Here is a 21,656-nt window from a genome sequence, read left to right as displayed (position 1 = left end):
CTTCCATTATGCTGCAAATATTCATAGAGCAAAGGGCTAAAAATTAGAAAAATATAATTATTTAAATCATTGAATATTAGTAGAGAAATATGAAATTGCTCTCTGATTGTTCAAGTATTTTCTACATCATGAAGAAAACCAATGCAGTATGATGTCCCAGCCTAGCAAGTGTGAGGCCCTGAGTTCAAATCGCAGTACACTACAAAAGAAAGTTTCCCAATTTTCATATGTTTTTCAAAGAAAAGGATCACTTACCTATGAATTGAGAACTCAGCTTCCTACTGAGTGAATCACACACTGAGTAAATACTTTCCCCCTCTCTCTTATGGGCTAGTTGTTGTAAGGTGCCAAAGAACTTTTCAGACACTAACACTTTATTCTGGCTTCACTTTGCCCTCTCCCAACATATTCGCATCCAGATATCCTGTACTTTTTTTTCTCTTAGGGGTGAGTTTAAATAGCAGAATGTATATTTTGAAGGTTTATGTGATTCATGGTTTTTTTTTTAAGTGTTAAAGCCTTGGCTTCATCTAAGGCAAACAATTTAGAAGGTAAACAAAGATGATTAAAAGAAGTTTCTCTCTCTCTCTCTCTCTCTCTCTCTCTCTCTGTTTCTTTTTCTTTTTTGCAATCCTGTAGTAGAAAATAAATTCTTCTGGTTGTGAGAAGATAAATGTGGAGGCAATATAGTTAAAGTAAGAAAATTTAGTGCCAGTGTGTGCACTAGAGGGAAGGGAACAACTCTAGGGAGTTGAATGCTGATAGAAGAGGACCTGGGCCTCACTCCTGAGACAAGTGTAAAGAAATGTGGGCAGAGAGTAGTTTTCTGTACATATTTCTCCATTCTCTTCAGATGCTAGACATAACTACTGAGACCAGTCATTTCGAATCACTCTGTGTAGTTGTCCAATGTCTAGGACAGCATAATTTTTCCTATCACACCAGTATGATACAATGTTTGATATTACACAATGAGGGCATCAAAGTAGCAGAGACGCCCAGATCAACAAGAGTCATTAGAGATGGAATTAAAAGGCTGGACATATAGTTATGGCTCAAGTGGTAGAGTGTCAGTCTTGAATGGAAAAGGCATGCAAGAGGGAGAGGCTCTGAGTTTAAGCCCCAGGACCAGTACACACATGAAAAAGAAGGAGAAAATGAAGGAGGAAAAGGAGAGGAAAGAAAAAAGGAAAGAAGAAGAAGGAGACTAATGAAGAGGAGGAGGAAGAAGAAAAAGGAGGAGGAGGAAGAGGAAGAAGAGAGGAAGGAAGGAAGGAAGGGAGAGAGAGAGGGAGAGAGGGGAAGGGGAGAGAGGAAGGGAGGGAGGAAGGGAGGGAAGGAAAGAGGGAGGAAGGAAGGAAGGATAAGAACAGGAAGAAGATGATGATAATAATGACAAGTGAAAGGTGGTCATAGTAGCAATTACATGTTTGGACCAACAACCAAGATTATGAGGAGAGTCTGGTATCTTCATGGATGCCAACCCAGATAGATGACAACCCAGGAGGAAATGTTCTGTCTTACTATGCTTCGTATCTGCCATACAATGATTACTTTGAAACCATTTAACTCTTTCTACTGAAAAATGTTTCTGTGTAATTATTCACTTATTGAAAGATGACATTATAGAGTAAAAATCTTATTCAGTGTAACAGGTATCTTCTACAATTATTTCAGACTATTTCTGTATATTTGGTGTTTGAGTATTAATATAAGTTGTAATCAGATATTTCTTCCATTTTTATTTGAGTTTTCCATGCATGTTAAAAGACTTACTTCGGTCAGTAATAATTGTTCTGGCCTCTTGATTGCTTGTTTTGTTTTTCAAATTCTGAGCAGCAGTAATGAGTTCTTCCAACTGAGGGCGCCTCTGTTCCAAATCCTGCAGTGTTGCCTGAAAGAACAAATACCATTTAATTTTGTAGTTCTCTTTTTATGTTATACAAGGTAAAGTGCAATTTTCAAAACAGCCAAAACATTTCCAGAAATAAAAAAAATGTTACCAGATATAAATCTCTACTATGTAAGGCTTTACAGAAAATAATTGAACAAGAAATATGTTTCATTCTTAGACACCAAAAAATATTTCAAGTGGAAATCTTGATTTCTTTCACTACTGAAGATGTTAGATGGAGACATTTCAGAGCACCTTGGTTTACTTAAACCAACATATAAGAAATGTACTTCTGAAATATGGCAATGTATTTAAAAGTTATTTATGCTTATAATATCATGCTAGATACTGTGAAATTAATGTCTATGTTTATATTAGAAGTGAAAACAGCACATACGTGAGTCAAAGATTCATTTACCTTCTTAGTACCTGACATTCCTTACACATAAATGGATAGCTGAAATAAGTAAGTTAAATCAGTCTTTCCCCAAAGATACTTATCCATTGAAATCACTAAACTTTGCTCATCTCAGTACTAATGAATTAGGAAAAAAAGTTGGAAATCTACATGTTTTTCTGGTCCTGGGTCTTGAACTACTGTATACCTGGGTGCTGTCCCTGCATTCCTTTTGCTTAAGGCTAGTACTCTACCACTTGAACCACAGCACAGCATTTTTGGCTTTTTCTGTGATTAATTAAAGATAAGTCTCAGGAACTTCCCTGCTTGGGCTGGCTTTGAACTGCAATCCCGGATCTCAGCCTCCTGAGTAGCTAGGATTACAGGTATGAGCTAACAGCACCAGGCTTGAATATGTACATTTTTAATATACTTTCCACTTAACTTCTATGATTAGGCATGTTTGGGGAAAATCAGTCTAGACATTAATACTTAAAGCCTCCATTCTCTTCAATAGCAGTTGGTTTACATACCTTTTCTTATTTTTATTCTCAATGTAACTACATTAATAACCAAACTATATGTTTTGTCTGATTTTAAATAAGATGCTCTTTTTAATAACACATATGGCTAATGAAAGTGAAAATCTGAAATATGGTGGAGGATAAAAATGAAACTGATATACAAGGGCCCCTTTGGCCTATGGTGGTTTTCTTATGATTTCTTTTAGTTTTGCAAAAGCCATGTTGGAATCATTTGGTGGTGTTTCTTTTGCGAAGAAGTAGAGAGATAGCCTTTGTGATTTAAGTTCAATTGTTATTGGTAATATAGAAATAATGAGAAACACATGCCCAAACACTGTACATTTATTTAGAGCATTTCTCTCTCACTTTCTTCCCCCCTCAAACTCTCTCTCTGTATCTAAAAAATGGAGGGACTAACATTTAACAAATTTTCCACATTTGTAAGCTGGGATTGCTCAGAAGAAAAATCCAATTTTCAGGTTTCTAACTTTTATGGTTTCTTTACACAAAAGGGTGTTTGAATTATGGAACAAATTGCCAAAGACAGCTTTTGAAGTAAGTAGCATAAGTAAGTTAGAGAGTACTGAAGAAATCTTAAAGTAGAAGCCATACAATAGCAGACAGATTTTATGAAATAAGATATTTTTCAGAGTTAGAATGTCAAACTTTGGTCATCTGTGACACAGAAAACTGAAAAGTTGCTCTGGGAACTGCTTACTGTGAAATATTTGAATACATTTGATAAGACATACTCCTAAATAAACAGAGTTACACAGAAACCTTACATAAAGAAAAATCTCAATCTCAAATTTTATAAAGAACTTTAAATATATAGGCCTAGAAAACTACATAAATTCATCCATTTATTTACTGACCTATGCTCATTAATAAATACTTTTTCAAATGCTAGGTATGGTTGTAGGGGCCATGGATTTAGCTATGAACAAATGTATTTGGAATGGTTAATTTAGAAATTCATTTAGAAATGAATCTATACCTTTTCATACTCGGACATTTTGTTAAACATTATTTTATTAGGGTATTTAAATTTTTATATTAGGTTATTTAATAATGGTTCACCTTGAAACTGCCCAACTGTTCTTGACTTTTTTACTTTTAGATATATGGCTCTGTATTTGGTGTACTTTTTCTCTTCTTTTCAAATTTCAAAGTTCATTTGAAAAGTATGTTGTAAAAGTAGCTCAACTTTATCCCTTCCTGGACTCTTAAATTAAACCTGACCACAATGAACAGCTTTTACTGCTGAAATTAGCAAGCATGTCAATTTAGACTGAAAACAAGCCATTTTCCCCTCTAATGAACAAAATAGGTCTCATGGTATTGTGAAAGCTGTTCTTTAGTTGGGTGATTCTCTAATTCTGCTGACAGATACATGCTTTGTAAGCACCTGAGAAGATTATTAATGACATTCTTTGAAGTAGCCGCCTTTAAAATCCAAGAAGTTTCAAAATGCAATATTACCATGCATTTCTAAGGTACTACTAAACCAAATTGCAACTCTTTATCCCATTCATTGGTCAAGATATACAAACATTCCCTAAAAAAACAAGTTGTAGAATATTTTGCTATAAAAGTTATCAGACACTAGTATACTCTTCAGTTAATGGTTTCTTAAGATAACACATTAGAATTCTCTCCTTTCCTGCCCTCTCCGTAAATAAAGGCTTTGAAGATGGCATGTAACTCAGTATTTTTCTTTGTATTGAGATTTAAAAACAGTAACTGAAGGAATTTCTTGCTAAGGAACTTAACACAGCATATGTAACACTGTTTTCCGTTTTTATTTGGTATCTTTTTTTATCTGATATTATAATTTACTTGACAGCTTCTGACTTCTATAACTTCTTAAGTGTAATAACCTTCTCTCTTCTATAGAATACTCAGAGGTCAGAGAAATTCTTAGATATAGATTTTTACTCCAAATTCTGCAGCACATACCAAATGGTACTCTCAAGCACATTGCTCTATCCTATTGTTCAAATTCACCTTCCTAATTTCATTCAAACTAAACAAGTAGAAAGATAAAGGCTTATTTATTTCTCTGATATGAACCCAGATATTAATATACAAACAATGTGAACAAACTACAGGTCATACATGCTTCATAGTATCTAAACATGATAGTTGATGATATCTACACAGATTCTATTATTCTGGAATAAACAAAACACAGGAAAAGGAAGGAAACAACACTATGTCTAAGGTGTCCTAAGCCAGCTACTGAATTTTACTAAGAAACAGCTTACCCCTTGGAGATGAGAATTCATCATGGATTCCACTAGCTGAGCAAAGATGGAGGGGGAAAAAAAGAATCTTCAAATACAAAGTAAATCAAAAGTCTTTAATCCTACTAAATCCCCCCAGGGTTGAGGGAAGTGGTTTTATATATAGCAATCCTATGAAAAAGGGAGTTAAATAGTGAAACCACATATAAGTACGTCATTTTTGGTTCTTAGAAAAATGTATGATTTATTATTATATTTGTTAAAATTGAATTACACCTAAATAGTACTCAAAGAGAAAACTTTTGTTGAGTTAAATATTTATTATTTACATGTCTAAGAAAAGACTTTAACCATATTTGTTATATTTATTATATTTTTTCTATAGCAAACAACTGTCTTCAAACAGAAATAATTGTCACTTGCTGCTCTTTTCAGGGAATTTAAATAATACTGTAGGATGTTCTTTAATTTTAAACATACCACTAAAGACTGACAGGTAAAATAGTTTACAAAATCTTGCTTTGTATGGAAGATAATAAGCATTTAATTCTGGTAGGTACTAAATTGTAGCCTTTCTAGCAACTGAAAGGGTTTTACCTGTGAGGATGCTAATTATGTGTTTACCTTTCAACTGCCTCACCTTCATTCTGGCTTCTCATCTTGTATTGAACTGCTTTTCCATGTAAACTGGCTTTATTATCCTTCACTTTCTCATCTCTCACTTGTATTGTAAATCAGCTTATTTTCCTCCTTGACATATCTTCTCTACTTCTCTGAGTGTTCTAGCCCCTTCACTGCTAACTTCATACTTGCCTTTTGTTCTTTTGTTATCATTTTGTCCTTAATTCCATAAGGAAATAATTCTATTAAAGAACATTTTAGTTTTATATGATTTCGAACTTGCAGAAGATTGGCAAGCATGTTCAAAGAACGCCCTTGTACACTCCTCTTGGATGTAGTAGCTATTAACATTTTGCTATATTTACTAATTTATCATTCTCTGTGCATTATCTATAATAGCAACATATGTAATATTTTGCATATGTAGATTTTTGAACCATTTGAGGATAATTTGCCCATGAGTTAATCATTCCCATTTATCTTCAAATACTTCACTATATATTTCTTAAGAGCAACGACATTCTCTTACATAACCTCACATCCATTTCAAACTCAGGAAATTTAACATGGCTTTAGTACAACAATCTCATTCACATACTTTATTCTGAGTATGACCGCTACCCCATTAGTGGCCTTTATAGCTTCATTTTCATTTCCTGGTTGAAGCTCAGCCATTGCATTTAGTTGTCACGCCTCTTCGTTCTTATTTAATCTTAAAGAATTATTTGTCTTTCTTTGACCTTCTTGCAATTGATAGTTTAGAAGAACAGAAAACAGGTATTATCCACTCTAATTTGAATTTCAGCAAATATTTTTAGTATTATTATGTTAGTTGTTGAACAAGGCAAAGGGAATGCAGCAATGAAGGGGGCAAATCATCCTTTTCCTCAAAAAGAAAATTAAGTAATACACATTTTGTACAAGCAATTACAATAAACTAAGGTATCATATTAAGGAGAAGAATAGAGAGCTATGAAGCATATGGCCAAGATATCCACCAAATTATAGAGCTTATGTGGGGAGAGATCTCGTAGATAAATCTGGGTTAAATGATCTTCAGCTCTTTTCTATCTAAATTGTACAAAGCAGTTTGAGATATCCACTGCTGGTAACTACTGTGGTGACCAATGGAACATGAGGCCTTTAGCTACTGGAACCTGACTGAGGACCCCAGATGTTTCATGGCAAAATCCATCACTGCATTGCACCAAGCTAAAGTTCCCACAAATTTCTCATCAGTGTCTGAATGCAGTGGGGATATCATAGATTTTTATTTGGAAACAAAAGGTCCTTTGGTTGATTGGCTCAATGACACTGAAAAAATACTTTGTTAAACTTTTCTTAAGACTGAACAACACACTGGGATATTTCCACCCAATTGTCTCTCCCTCTCTTTAACTGGGCACCAGTGGCTCATGCTTATAATCCTAGCTACTCAAGAGGCTGAGCTCTGAGGATCACAGTTCCAAGTCAGCCTGGGCAAGAAAGTCTGCAAGACTCCAATTAACCACCAGAAAGTCAAAAGTGGTGCTGTGGCTCAAGTGATAGAGTGCTAGCCTTCAGCTGAAGAGCTCATGGACAGCATCCAGGCCCAGAGTTCAAACCCCATGACCGACAAATAAAGTTGTTTATTTTAAAACCTTTCCCTTTTATCCTTAAATATACATGTAATTTCAGGCCTTAACATATTTTCTTTGCTTTTCTAGACACAAAGCCTCACATCAGCTCTTCAAATCCAACCAGCTGGGTGCGTAATTCTCGATTAGTGAATACTAGTTTCATTCCTCATTTGACCTATGTCTTGATATTGTAAAATTCAAATACACTATCTAGTCTTTTCATTTTAGCAATACTGGGATTTGAACTCAGAACCTCATTCTTGCAAGGCATATGGACTACCAGTTAAGCTAACACTGCCTTTTTTGCTTTTGTTATTTTTCAACTAAGGTGTCACATTTTTTCCCAGACTAGCCTGTACTACAACACTACTATTGGCTCAAGTGATAGAGTGCTTCCCCTGGAAGCCTATGGTCCCAACTTCAAATCCTATTGCCACTACAGAAACAATTGCTCTGTTTTATTTTTTTTAATTGACATGGCCATATCTGTAATAAGCCAAAATCATATTCAGAGGAAAATAAGATCACTTAAGGTCAGAACAATGATAATAGTGGGGTTCTATTTGACACATGTAACTCCAAGAACTCTAGGACCTCAAAGCAAGACATAGAAAATCACTGGCTTTTAGACCCAAAGAAACATGGACTCTATGGTCTCCCTTAGTGCAGGTTTAGGCAAGTCATAGCAGAGCATCACAAGGCCCAATAGCTATACCCTTATGAACACATAAGATGATACTAAGTGAAATGAACTCCATGTTATGGAAACAATTGTTATATCACAGTTGTAACTACTTTCAACGTCCTATGTGTATCTGTAGCGTCTATTATTGATGATGTTCTTGTATCACATTCCTGTGGTTGTACCTACACTATCTTTGTAATCTTATCTGAGTATATTGGAAACCGTGTTTACTGGTATTGGAAGTAGGAAATTCAAAGGGAATACCAAATTTGAGAGACACAGGGTAAAAAAAGAGAAACAACTACAAAAGCAATACTTGCAAAACTGTTTGGTGTAAGTGAACTGAACACCTCCGAGGGGGGGGAAGGGAGGGGGGGAGGGATGGGGGGTATGAGGGACAAGGTAACAAACAGTACAAGAAATGTATCCAATGCCTAACGTATGAAACTGTAACCTCTCTGTACACCAGTTTGATAATTAAAAAAAAATCACTGGCTTTTATATATGTCAACAACCTGAAAAGCAAGGCTGAAATCAGAAAAGCAACACCTTTTGCAATAACCTCAAAGAACATAAAATACTTAGGAATAACCTTAACCAAAGAAGTGAAAGTTCTCTATGATGAGAACTTTAAAAATCTGAAAAAGGAAATTAAGGCAGAAATTAAGAAATGGTAAAACCTCCCATACTCCTGGATTGGGAGAATTAACACTGTGAAAATGGCAATATTGTCAAAAGCTATCTACAAATTCAATGCAATACCCATCAATATCCCAACACCGTTCTTCAATGACATAGTGGAAGCAATCCAGAAATTCATATGGAACAATAAATGACCCCAAATAGCCAAAGCAATCCTTCGTAGAGAGAACAGTGCCAGAGGAATATCAATACCAAACTTAAAACTATATTACAAAGCTATAGTAACCGGAACAGGCCTGAAGACCAATGGAACAGAACTGAAGACCCAGACATGAACCCACAGACCTAAGAATACCGAACCTTTGACAAAGGAGCTAAAAAAGTAGGATCGAAGAAGGTAGCATCTTCAACAAATGGTGCTGGCAAAACTGGGTCAACACCTCTAACAAACTAAAGCTAGATCCCTATTTATCACCCTGCACCGAAATCAATTCCAGATGGATCAAAGACCTCGAAATAAAATCAGATACCCTGAAAACACTGAAAGAAGGAATAGGAGAAACTCTTGGAGATTCCTTGGCACAGGATAAAACTTCCTTAATAAAGGCCCAGAAATGCAACAAATCTAAGAAAGGATGGACAAATGGGACTGCATCAAACTCCAGAGCTTCTGCAGGGCAAAGGACATAGTTTGAAAGATAAACAGAAAGCCCACAGATTGGGAGAAGATCTTTACTGGCCATACAACGGACAAAGGCCTCATATCTAAAATATATGCAGAATTCAGAAAGTTAAAATCCTCCAAAACAAATAATCAAAGAACTAACAGCCCCCTCAACAAATGGGCTAAAGATCTAAAAGCCGGGGTGGGGGGGGGACAGGGGAGGAGAGAGATGGGGAAAAATGAGGGAGGTGGTAACAAGTTGCCTTACATGTGAAACTAACCCCTCTGTACTTCACTTTGACCATAAAGAAGAAGGAAAAACAACAACAACAACAAAGGAAACCCTTTCTATATAACTCCCATTAAGCTTGGGAGATATAGCAAAAAGTACATTTGCCCAAGTTTTCAGAGTATGCAGTGTGTGTGTGTGTGTGTGTGTGTGTGTGTGTGTGTGTGTGAATTTCTTCTGGCTTCAAGGAAAAGTTTATGCACAGAATTAGTCAGATTTCTTGTAAGAAACAAAACTCTCACTCAATCTGGAATACCTAGCCTTTTCTTTCCAATACCTGAGAAGTTAAGGAGAGGGTGTAGCTAGTGGAATAATAAAACCACCTGCACAGAGATACGTTTTTAACAGGAATTTGTGCTGAGGGATCTGGCCATCTATTGATTCATGCTTCTCTCACATGCTGATCGTTTGGTATCTGCCATTGGGTGGAATTTGGCATTCAAGACAAGCCCACTATTGCTGCCTAAACTGACCAGCTTCCAAGATTAGAAACAAAAGTGAGAGGATGGGTCTGAGAATGTATTTACTGGAATCCCAAAGTGAATGTTAACAACATTCCTAAAAGGAAACATTTAAGAAAATGAGCACATTTGGAGATTCTAAGGGAAGACTTTAAAAGGGATGGTACTATATCTAAATCATGGAAAGTTTGGAGAGGCAATGAATTATAATGTTCTTTTTTTAAGTATGAGCTAAGGTGTAAAAAATGAATTTTCAAATCTGCTTGTTGGTGTCTAAGGACTATTGCAAAATTGTGGGAGATAAATGTAGGCACAGTAGCAGCAGTTTATAGCTAGTTTTGATTTATTTTTAATTGGCACATAACTGTTGTATGGTTGACTTTTTGAAAATCAGATCAAATTCTTACATCTTCTCACAAGGACAGCTATGAAGACGTGAATACTGGAAAAATCAAAGCTATTGAAGCATCTTTTTCGTAATTCTGTGCCTTTGTACAAAATATTCTTTCTGGGGGCTGGGAATATGGCCTAGTGGCAGGAGCGCTTGCCTCCTACACATGAACCTCTCGGTTCGATTCCCCAGCACCACATATATGGAAAAGGGCCAGAAGGGGCGCTGTGGCTCAGGTGGCAGAGTGCTAGCCTTGAGCGGGAAGAAGCCAGGGACAGTGCTCAGGCCCTGAGTCCAAGGCCCAGGACTGGCCAAAAAATAAATAAATAACATATATATATATATATATATATATATATATATTCTTTCTGGCTGGAATACCTACTTTTATTATTTGTCAGTTCCTAGAAATAGTAAATAGGTACCTGTAATAAAGAGTGTTGATTAAATGGCTAGACACAATACCAGAAGTAGTAATGCAAGAACAGATAATTATAACTACATAGGTGTGGAAGTTACTATAACACTTGTCCTTGTTTTATTCAGTATTTAGGAGTATTCCAAAACTACTGATATTTGGGCAACTGAAAATGAAAAATGTCACAGTTATTCAAGAAGTTATTATGAACTTTTCAAGCTCAAAAATACAATATGGCAGTCTGTGTAATTTATTTCTGTTCCTCTCTAATGATACTTTTGGTATTTGCTAATCTACTGAGGGGCTTAAATCATATTATAAGCTTCCCAAATTGATGCTCACCTTGTAGAGGTTTAATGCCAAACTAATCAACTATGAGTGTGTCATTAAAAAAATCATTTTGCTTTTGGAAAAAAGACTAAGATGGTCCCTTCAAAGTATAGTATGTAGGAAACTGAAGATATTAGTTTGCCATTTCATAAAACTCTTTACCATGCAAATTTTTTAAAAAAAATTTCTATTACACAAGCCAGTAACTAATGAGATCCAAATTGGGTCTAAATATATTATCATAAGTACAACTTCAAAAACAAGAAGACTGAAGAATTTTAGGCTACAATATGTTGATAATAATATCAAGTACATTTCTAAACTGATACAAAGGAGGCTGATAAATTTAGCTATTCAATATTAGATCTTTTAGTTACTCTATATTATTCGCATTTCTTAAAACTCTATTGTTCTGTAAATTTAGCACACTTACAAAGGATAATTGGGAACATCTTAACACCGATTTTTGCCATGTGCACCATATTTATGGGCTCTTGAAATTATGACCCAATAACAAACTACATATTTTCCCCTTACACAAATGTTAAAGGGGAAGGTGAAAGTATTTAATAATACACACATTTTTGGATTATTCTTGCTCCCCCCCATCAGTGCTTATTTCTTATTCTATCTTGAATAGCTACATTTTTTTTTTTTTTTGGCCAGTCCTGGGCCTTGGACTCAGGGCCTGAGCACTGTCCCTGGCTTCTTCCCGCTCAAGGCTAGCAACTCTGCCACTTGAGCCACAGCGCCGCTTCTGGCCATTTTCTCTATATGTGGTGCTGGGGAATCGAACCTAGGGCCTCGTGTATCCGAGGCAGGCACTCTTGCCACTAGGCTATATCCCCAGCCCCGAATAGCTACATTTTTAAATGTTTATATGTTCAATTTATCAAGACAAATTATCTTATCTATTCAGAGCAATCTATAATTCAAACTGAATCATAAGTAAACCCAATTAATATAAAATATAGAATAAATTCTGTTATGAGTGGCAAAGTGTGATGATCTAAGAGCAATATTTATGATATTTTGCCTGTCACAGAACATTCCTGATTTTGTACATTGAAAATAATATACGAAGTTTGTAAAAATCCCAAATAAATGAGTCTCGAACTCAATAGGTAATAGTCATTGGTCAAGTATGGAAAAGAAATGGGTATTAACAGAATTCTATACACAATACACTATAGTGAAGAATGTGCCTATTCAATTATATGAAAGTGGGTGACATAAAAGAGCATCTCTACTGAAGTCAATGAACCTGCAATGTAGTTGGAAAGATAATTTACTGATCTATTCAGTTACTCAATAACAGAACGTGAAGTATAAATGATAAAATCAGTCTATAGACCACAGATTTTATAATAATGGTTTGCTGAAGAATACTATTTTAATTTGATCTTGTTCAGGGAAACTGCTATAGAAAAAGAAGAATCTGAACTATAACTTGAAGGATGAATATGATTGATAATAATTCATTGATGAGAAGGAAATCTAGAACAAGGAATGAGCTTCACCTGAAGTGTGGAGACCAGAAGATACCAGAGTTGTTGGGAAAGAGGGAAGGGCAGCTTAATAGTGAATATAATTTAGATGACTGTGATCAAGTTTGGCTGGGAGACAGGGTAGAACGCGAAGGTTTCTAAATAATAGTAAGCCCAGTAAAGACATCATGTTGAAGGAGTGGGGAACAATTGGAGGATTTAGAACAGAGGGATATTACAGTAACAGTAGCATTTCAGAAATAGTAACCTCATACCACCCTATCCAACTTCTTTCCCAAAGGAGAACTGGAAAATTGAATTTCATTAACGCGAGAAAAATTATTTATTCCCTTTGATTAAATCTGTTGTGAAAACTTGCAAAATATTTTTGATCTAATGCCATTCATCATTTTATTTAAGGATAAAATAATTTCATTCCATCAAAGTAAAAATAAGTGTAAATCTATTGCTAGTAAAAACCATCTCTGGAAATTAGGAAACAATTGTGCTGAACTCATTTGTAATAAATAATATATTAAAATGGATGGGTGTCATGAGGGCCTGTAGTATCAGTGTAGAGAAAAGTAAACATTCAGAATATTCTATATTCTTCAATTCATGATCTAAAGGATAAACAGACTCTTTCAGAGTATGACAGGAAATTGAGGTTTCTTTGGAAATATAACCCCCAAGATAATTGTCAGTGGTGATAAGAATTATCAATATAATGTTATGATGTCTCATTTTGTGAATGTAACTTTTCAGTGCCCTTTTATATCTATCACAATAATAGTCCTATGATATTTTTTCTGTAGGAGACGAAGATTCAGATATGAATCCCTCCCCTTTTTAGGAAAGTCATACAGAAAAGGTTGTACTAATCCCTTCACAAATCAAAAGGCAGAGCAGACAAAAGGTTATGTTAAAAATGTATTTGGCCTTTTCATGTTTTTAGAACATTTTAGAGATGTCACTTATTTGGATACTGAGACAAGGACCTTAGTATTCCCTGACAACTGCAGCCATCACTGAACTGAGGCAGAGCAGTATATGTTTCAGTTTTGTGACACTATCTGTATATAGCAAGTGAAGTGAAGAAATGAGTGATTATCTTGGGGCTATTACATTCAGGTACACTGCTAATCAGAATAATTCAAACCCTCTAATCTGCTTTTCTTATTTTCAAATGGTGGATATAAGGATCTGAGTTATCAAAATAATTGGCACAGCTGTTCAATTCATTTTGCAACTATAGGGATAGAATCAGGCTCAGTTTATTCATCTGTAAAATGAGGATAATTACATTTATATCAACCAATCTTGGGGAAATTAACATAATAAATTTACCTATAATAATTCAAGTACTTTGGGTAGAAATTAGTGATATATAGCTAGTCCAGGTTTCTCTATCATAATTGCAAATAAGGAATACACTATGTATAAAATGTTTAGTCTATGAGGTCTCAACTTTCTGGTTTCAAATTTTGGGTGCTACTAACTAATCAACAACCATGTGTTTATGCTAGGGAGTGATATTTTAGTAGTTTTTAAATCTCTTTTAGTTGTATAAATGTAAAACAAGAATGTCTGTGCATATATGTATAAGCTTGTGTGTTCTACTACAGCAGAGTCACTATCCAAATGGAGAAATGAGGTATGAACAAACACATCATACTTTCACATCATAATGGCATAATGTTATTATGTATACCACTTAGATATTATAAGACAAAACTTAACAATCTGGTATCACTCCTCAAAATTAAGAACATACTTTGTACATTTCCACAGTAGTTGTTTCAGAGATCAACAATTTCTTTTTTTTCTCAGAAATGGTATGACTGGAGAAAAGATAAAAATTTGTCTTTGATTGGGTACTATGTGTTTAAGGCCTGGTTTAGCTGTAAATCATTTGTGAAGATCATTTCTTGGTAGGTGAGTGGAGTTGCTATTATAGAGTGTTAATACACTTTCCCTGAAGTGTTGCTGGGGGTAGAAGGTGTTAGACATTGATCAGGAGCTTAAGAGATGAGCTCTTTGTTTTTGCTGTTGTAAGAGGAAAGTCTCTATAATAAAACAGTGATTCTGCTTCTCTGTTGAAAAATACCATTTTATGACATAAAAGCTCTCCAGTAAACAAAGAACAGACTGTTATTGTCAGATGTAAAAATTACAATAAAGTATATTTCCCTGTAGGAGCACAAAAGACTAGCTTAGTTGGAACTTGCAATGTGACAGCTTCTAAAAGAGAGGGCATACTCTATTGGGAGAATATCTGATATACATGGAATTCCCTAAACCTTACTAGTCCCGATCCTATAAAAATGGTTCTACATTAGCACACTCTGTCAGTAAATCATACACTTGCACTGTAGCATGAGTGGAGCCCGGCTGGGAGAACTGCCTTATTGGCATCATGCCAAGCTAACACATGGCTCAAATGAAAAGTGATTCTGAGGAATATGGAAACTTTATGTGGTACTTGATAGGAAAATCTGGGCAGCTTCTAAACTGTGAGCTTCTAGATTTGCTCCAAGAGCAAATATAATCAGTTCTTTAATGGTTTTTGTAATACTGCATACCTAATCAAGCTATTTACGTTACAGGATTGTATTATGTTTACTTTGCTGTTTTATTGGGAAGTGTCCTCATTATTAACACTAATTTTAATAAATTTTAAGGAATTTAACGATAAGCAGTAATCCTTGCAGAATTGTTGTGGTAACAACTCTTTATTTACTTTTCTCTTTTATGGATAAGAGGTGAGCAAAATTTGCCTATTCTCTGTTGCTTTGTGCACATTAAAGGCATGATGCTAGGCAGAGCAAAAACAATGATCACAGTCAATTAATCACTCACTACTATGGGTTAGTTCCAGTATTCAATACTAAATCCCTCTTTCTTTCTTTCTGCCTCTCTTATGTGCCTCTCTAATGATCTACATTACTTTTAAGGGAATTTTTCCCTATGATAGTGACCAGAGTAGGTGCTCCAATGCAAAGTACAAAATGAAGTAGATGGGAAGTAAAAATCTAATTCCATGCTTCTTGTTCACAAAAAGGATGCCACTATCCACAAATAGCCACAGAGGGAACCCACAGTCCATATGTACTTAAGAATATTAAATATTTGTATATCAGTAAGCATAAAATGGAAGATTGTGAGTTAAGACTAGCATTATAAAAATGCAACTTATTATACAGGTTTAATAAATATCCACTTTAAAGTCTTGTGCCTCCGTGTGTGTGTGTGTGTGTGTGTGTGTGTGTGTGTGTGTGAGATGTGTATGTCCACTTTGTGGAGGTCAAATCCAGGGCCTTGTGTATGCTAGTAATTACTCTACCACTGAGTGACATCCACAGTTTCCATCTTGTACTCTTTTAATAATAGTATCTATCTGTATTCCCACTTAAATATAATATTCCCACTTAAATATTATGTTTACTAGAAATTACCCAAATTTTACTTTACTTTCTCAAGAAAATTTCAGACACTTCATTGCCTTACAATTCCAGTTCCAGCCCAAAACACATGACAATTGTAAAAGTAACCAGTTATTGTGCTTTTCCTATGTGCCACATATTAATCCAAGTACTTTATATATTAATTTACAGTGACTATGTGGGGTATATACTCTTTGTCTATCTTGTAAGATAAGAAAATAAGGCATGCAGAGGTTGTAAAAGTTTCCACACGTCACAAGGTAAAAGGAGGTGAAGATATAAAGAAATAGTCAAGATCCTCATCTTTGTAGGAATGATGGGCTACAGGAAAGGAATGAGCAAGACTTTGTGAGGATACAGTCAAACAACCTTCCCCTTAGCTCACCTTTCTCATTCAACTTTCTTCTTCTCAGCTTCAGCTGTCGTCTACCTCTTTTCTTCATTTTTAAATTTATCTGCTTTTTGCCTTATTTGCTTTGTGTTAACTACTGAAAATTGGAAAGGGTTTTTTTTTCTTCCCTTTTTATTGTTACCATGGAGAGGGCAATTTTCTCCTCAAGGAAAGGAGGTGGTGCAGAGGAGAGGGAAGAGCCAGTATGGAAATTGAGAGTTAGCCTCTGTGTCTTTTTAACAATATCTAATTAAATCTTTTCACTTCCATACACAAAACAACAGGAACCTAGTGGGTGGCAAATTTAGCCTAAGGATATGAATGAATCAGTAGGTTCTGTAATAATGTTTGGTGGGGGGGGGCTCCTCAATCTTGAAGCAGAGAACTAATGAACAATGATAACTGATATATAATTACTATGCAGTTGTTTGAATAGATGGTACTCTCCTTCATTTTCCCATAAATGACCTTTAGAATGGGGGTAGATATTTGCTCTGAACTGAAGAAATACAAACTTGTAGACAAACAAAGTAAGTGCAAGAAAGAAGCCTATGAAATATTTATTTTCTTTTTTGAGAAATCAGAAGACTATGAAATATTTCTAAATGGTAAATTTTAGAAAATGAATTGTCATAAGGACTGTGAGTAAAAGAGACACCACCAATCCTTCTCTTTTATTGTATACTCTTTTCTACATAAATTGAAAACAAAATGAAAGAAAATTCAACAATTAAAAATGGGTGCCAGGGCTGGGGGTATGGCCTAGTGGCAAGAGTGCTTGTCTGGGTTCAATTCCCCAGCACCACATATACAGAAAACGGCCAGAAGTGGCGCTGTGGCTCAAGTGGCAGAGTGCTAGCCTTGAGCAAAAAGAAGCCAGGGACAGTGCTCAGGCCCTGAGTCCAAGCCCCAGGACTGGCCAAAAAATTTTTAAAAAAAATAATAAAAAATAATGGGTGCCATTTAAATATTAGGGAGATTTTTAAAATAAGTCTATAATTTTAAATTTCAGACTAGGAAAAATAATATATTTCTGATACATAGATAGGCCCTATAGCTCAGTTTTATAAACCTAGTGATTCAGAAGGCTGAGACCTGAGAATCACATTTTGAAGCCAACCTGGGAAGGAACGTTCAGGAGACTCTTATCTCAAATTAAGCACCAAAAGAGCTAGAAGTGGAGCTATGGCTCAAGTGATAAGAGCACTAGCCTTGAACAAGAAAGCTCAAGGGCAGCACTAGGCCCTGAGTTCAAGCCCTGAGACCTGCACAAAGAATAAAGAAAAGTTTGATATGAAAGAGTATTAGAGAAGGTAAAGGCAATAAAAATACATTACATTAATGTATAGAGATATCACAATGAAACTCCTTAGTTTTAATGTATGCAAATAAAAAGGGGAGAGAGAGAGAGAGAGAGAGAGAGAGAGAGAGAGAGAGAGAGAGAGAGAGAGAGAGAGAGAGAGAGCACAAGAAACCTGAAACTGATGGTCACCAGAAACTGGGAAGGATAGGAGAGGGAGAACAGTAAGTGGAACTAAAACAGAGTAAAGAAATCTTTTAGTTTTTCTTTAGCATGTTATAGTTAGTATGAGTTAAAATAGTCTATGATACCTTTCAAAGTGCTTAGAAAAATACAAACTTGTTAGTATGTAAAAATGATAGATGGTATTATATATATGTATATATATAATTATAGTTATAGTTATGCTGGTGGTTTTAGTATGGCATTGTTTGTGTTCTATTGAATAAATGCCCAGGAATAGGATATACACACCGGGGCATGATAAATTATATAGTTGTCTAAGCAGTCACACATTGAGGCCAAACTAGGATATGCATAGGAGTGATGTCAAAGGCTCAATATGTGCATATGATCATATAAAATAATAATTTATGAAATGCACTCAATGAAAGGAAATGAGACTTTCTAAAGTTGCTGCTGTTACTTTGTTTTCTTTTCCTTTTATCTTGTTATTTTGTTTGTCTTTGGGAGGGTAAGGGAGGCACAGAAAAGGTAGAACAAAAGGTAAACAAATACAACAGTGGTACTCACTAGACGCTATATTGAAAATAAACTGTACATCTTATAGGTGGGGATGTGATGGAAAAATATAGATATACAAGGAGCCAGGAAAAAATACAGATAGAAATAGATTGAGAGAGAAAAGACATTCCTGATTTATAGGACATGGTACTTGCTTAATCTATTTTTGTTCACACTTTCTTTTTGCTACTTTATAGCATTTCAAAAATTTATAAAAGTATCATTCCCAAATTACAGACTATTAAATAAAGAGATAAAAACTAAGGTGATTTGCATGGGAAGAAAACAATAAGCCCTTTGCACAGCACAAATTGAGGGTTTCATTAAGCAAAGTTGTGGAGAAAGCTACATCTTTTCAGTCTCTCAGTTATTGCAGAATTTGTAAATCCCATGCTCCATTACCCCAACACAAAACTGGGAGATGTTCTCATATAATAGCATTTTATTCATGATTGAACTGGCATCACATGGTTGATTCATTGCAATATATATAAATAATTTTTGATTTAGGGGCTTTGTGTATTGTTTTGTTCTTGGATCACTTAAATTCCTATATAGTTGGACATAAACAAGAGTGAAAGAAGTATATCACATATTTATTAATTTTGTTCCAATATGTTATGATGTCTGTAATTTTGTTTAACATACTTTAGCATAGACATTGTGTGATATTCCAATTTATGAGCAGCTGATTGTTAAAAATCAGGAATTCATATGGGGATTGGGTCAGAATTTAATCAGAAAGGTTACACTGTTGAGACAGGTCTTAAAAGTATTTTTAACTACTTTTATTATAGTCAATATTGGAGGCCATGCTAATGAGCACAATTAATGTTAAAGAGAGTTTTATACTTATAAGATTAGTGCTACTTAAGGTATATTGTGAGCTAAGATATTTGAGACATGCCTCATCCTTGTAAGAATCAGGAATGAAAATCTAGTAAGCTATAATGTCTGTGCTTTTAGAAGGCTGTAAAAGATTTAATGTATAAACCATTTCATCTATACACACTGAATCCAAGGATTCTGGTTACCTGATGGCTTCTTTAAGGTTAAGGAAATTATGCCTCTAGATTCTAGAATATTCTACAAAGTGAATTATCACAGAGTATGATGGCAATAACTGATACTGATGATATGGAGAATAATTCATTCCTATCTGAGATTTTGCTCTGCCTTTTCTCCCCCAAGAAATAATCTAATATTCTACTTTCAAAACAGAATCAGTATGTACTATTGAATACAAATTTTAAAATAACCCATACTGCAAGGAGGTATAGCCAATATAAAAACAGCTAGTAGCTTATAATCTTCACTTCCTTCTGTTTAGTATTACATTCAAGTTTTTTTCTTGGCATATAACATTAAATGTCTTTTTTCAATTCCCATATGGCTACAATTGTCTAGTTATTTAATTACCAGATCTTTAAAGACTTTTCTGTCTTTCTATACTGTTTATATCACATGAATAATTTCACAATCTTGCCTTGTTTTTTGTCTTGAGGTACCTACTCATGTACCTGTAATTACTTTTTTTCATAGTTCAAACCATAACCAGACCTGTTAATTTAGTTAAGCTATCAAAAGGCTTGCATATATATACGTATATATATATATAATTGTCTTATGTCATATGCACATATACATGTCTGGTTTTATATTCTGTATGTTTGTAGCATGTGTGTTTTCATGTTTATGGCAGAGACAGGACACACACATAGATTATTACAAAGTCAAGGAATGTAAGAAGTTAGGAAAAGTTAGTTTATGAAACCAGAAGTTCAGACATGAGGCTGGGGTTAAACTGTGTCTTCCTATTTTCTGGTGACTTACCAGAACTGCCAAAAGATATTCTTGATATTATTTTTGGTGCTGGAGATTGAAACTAGAAACTTGTGTATGCTATGCATGTGCTATTTCTGACATTTTTATCTTAACTCTTTGACATGTTCTTAGTTGCCTTTCTGCTCAAGATTCATATTGCCTATTATTGCTTATCAAGCTATCTGTGAAGAGAGACATCCAGAGAAGCAATATGAAATCTGAAACATTTTTGAGTTCTGACATCATGCTCAAAAAGTTTCATATTTCAAATTTTTATTAGGGCTGTTCAATCTATTTTGTACAAGTTTCTAAAATATGAAAAATGGAGAAATCTGACACATTTTTGGTCTGAAAATATTTTGGGCAAGGGTTACTCAATTGAAAGGAAACACATTTTCATCTAAACAATTTTTATTCCTCACACATGTACTAAACCTAATTCCAAATGTAGAATAACGATGTTTAAGTTTCAACATAATAACACATTTACACTGTGCATGTAAAATACATGTGTGTGTGTGTGTGTACATGTGGTTGGTTCCCAATAAACCTGGATTAGATATTGCAATTCACTACTTAGCAATTAAAAACAATGTATACAACACATTACCTAGTACATAAAGGAATTATTACATGGTAAGCAGAAGCACCAATAATTTTATAGAAGCATATTATTTGGTCTAACATTTTTTATCTAAAAATTGTTTAAAGCAATGCAGCCAAATCTAAACACTACACATGTAAATAGTGGAGTGGTAGCTGGTATACAACTTATGTTTTAAGCCTTTATTTTCATTTAAAAACATGTTTTATTTTTACTCATAATTGTTTCCACTATTCAATATCTTTAATGGAAAATCTCAGATAACCCTGAGTCCAATAATGGGATTTTTTTCCTGTTGAAAACTTAAAAGTTTCTTTTGTTATTATTATCATGTATCAAGAAACAATATATGGCCAGGCACTGGTACCTCATGTCTATATTCCTAGCTACTTGAGGCTAAGATCTGAAAAGCAAGGTCTGAAGCAAGTTCAGGCAGGAAAGTCTGAGACGAACTCAAATATCTGGAAGTAGAAAGATGACGCAAGTGGTGGAGTGTCAACTATGAGCTAAAAAGCCCAGTAAGAATACAAGGCTCTGAGGGCAAACCCAATGCCAGCATCAGAAACAAACAGAAAGCAACTGCATATATATGTGTGTGTGTGTATATGTATATACACATTCAATACAAAATTATATAAAATGTCAATCTGCAAATTAGCAGAAACAACAATCATAAAGTCAT

The 21,656-nt window shown here is 34.7% G+C and overlaps 1 protein-coding gene across 2 annotated transcripts in view; it reads right to left on the bottom strand.

The window, feature by feature from the left end:
- Dmd (dystrophin) overlaps positions 1 to 21,656 on the bottom strand; it is a 1,916,788-nt gene that overhangs the window by 583,415 nt on the left and 1,311,717 nt on the right. For both annotated transcript variants that reach the window (XM_048336444.1, XM_048336436.1), the window contains one exon: positions 1,777 to 1,894. In XM_048336444.1, coding sequence (XP_048192401.1) covers positions 1,777 to 1,894 — 118 coding nt within the window. The remainder of the gene's footprint in view (positions 1 to 1,776; positions 1,895 to 21,656) is intronic.

This window comes from Perognathus longimembris, chromosome 28 (assembly GCF_023159225.1).
Source record: "Perognathus longimembris pacificus isolate PPM17 chromosome 28, ASM2315922v1, whole genome shotgun sequence".
In the NCBI taxonomy this organism is placed as follows: Eukaryota; Metazoa; Chordata; class Mammalia; order Rodentia; family Heteromyidae; genus Perognathus; species Perognathus longimembris.
The sequence above is the reverse complement of the archived record's forward strand: the minus strand, read 5'-3'. Positions and strand labels throughout refer to the sequence as shown.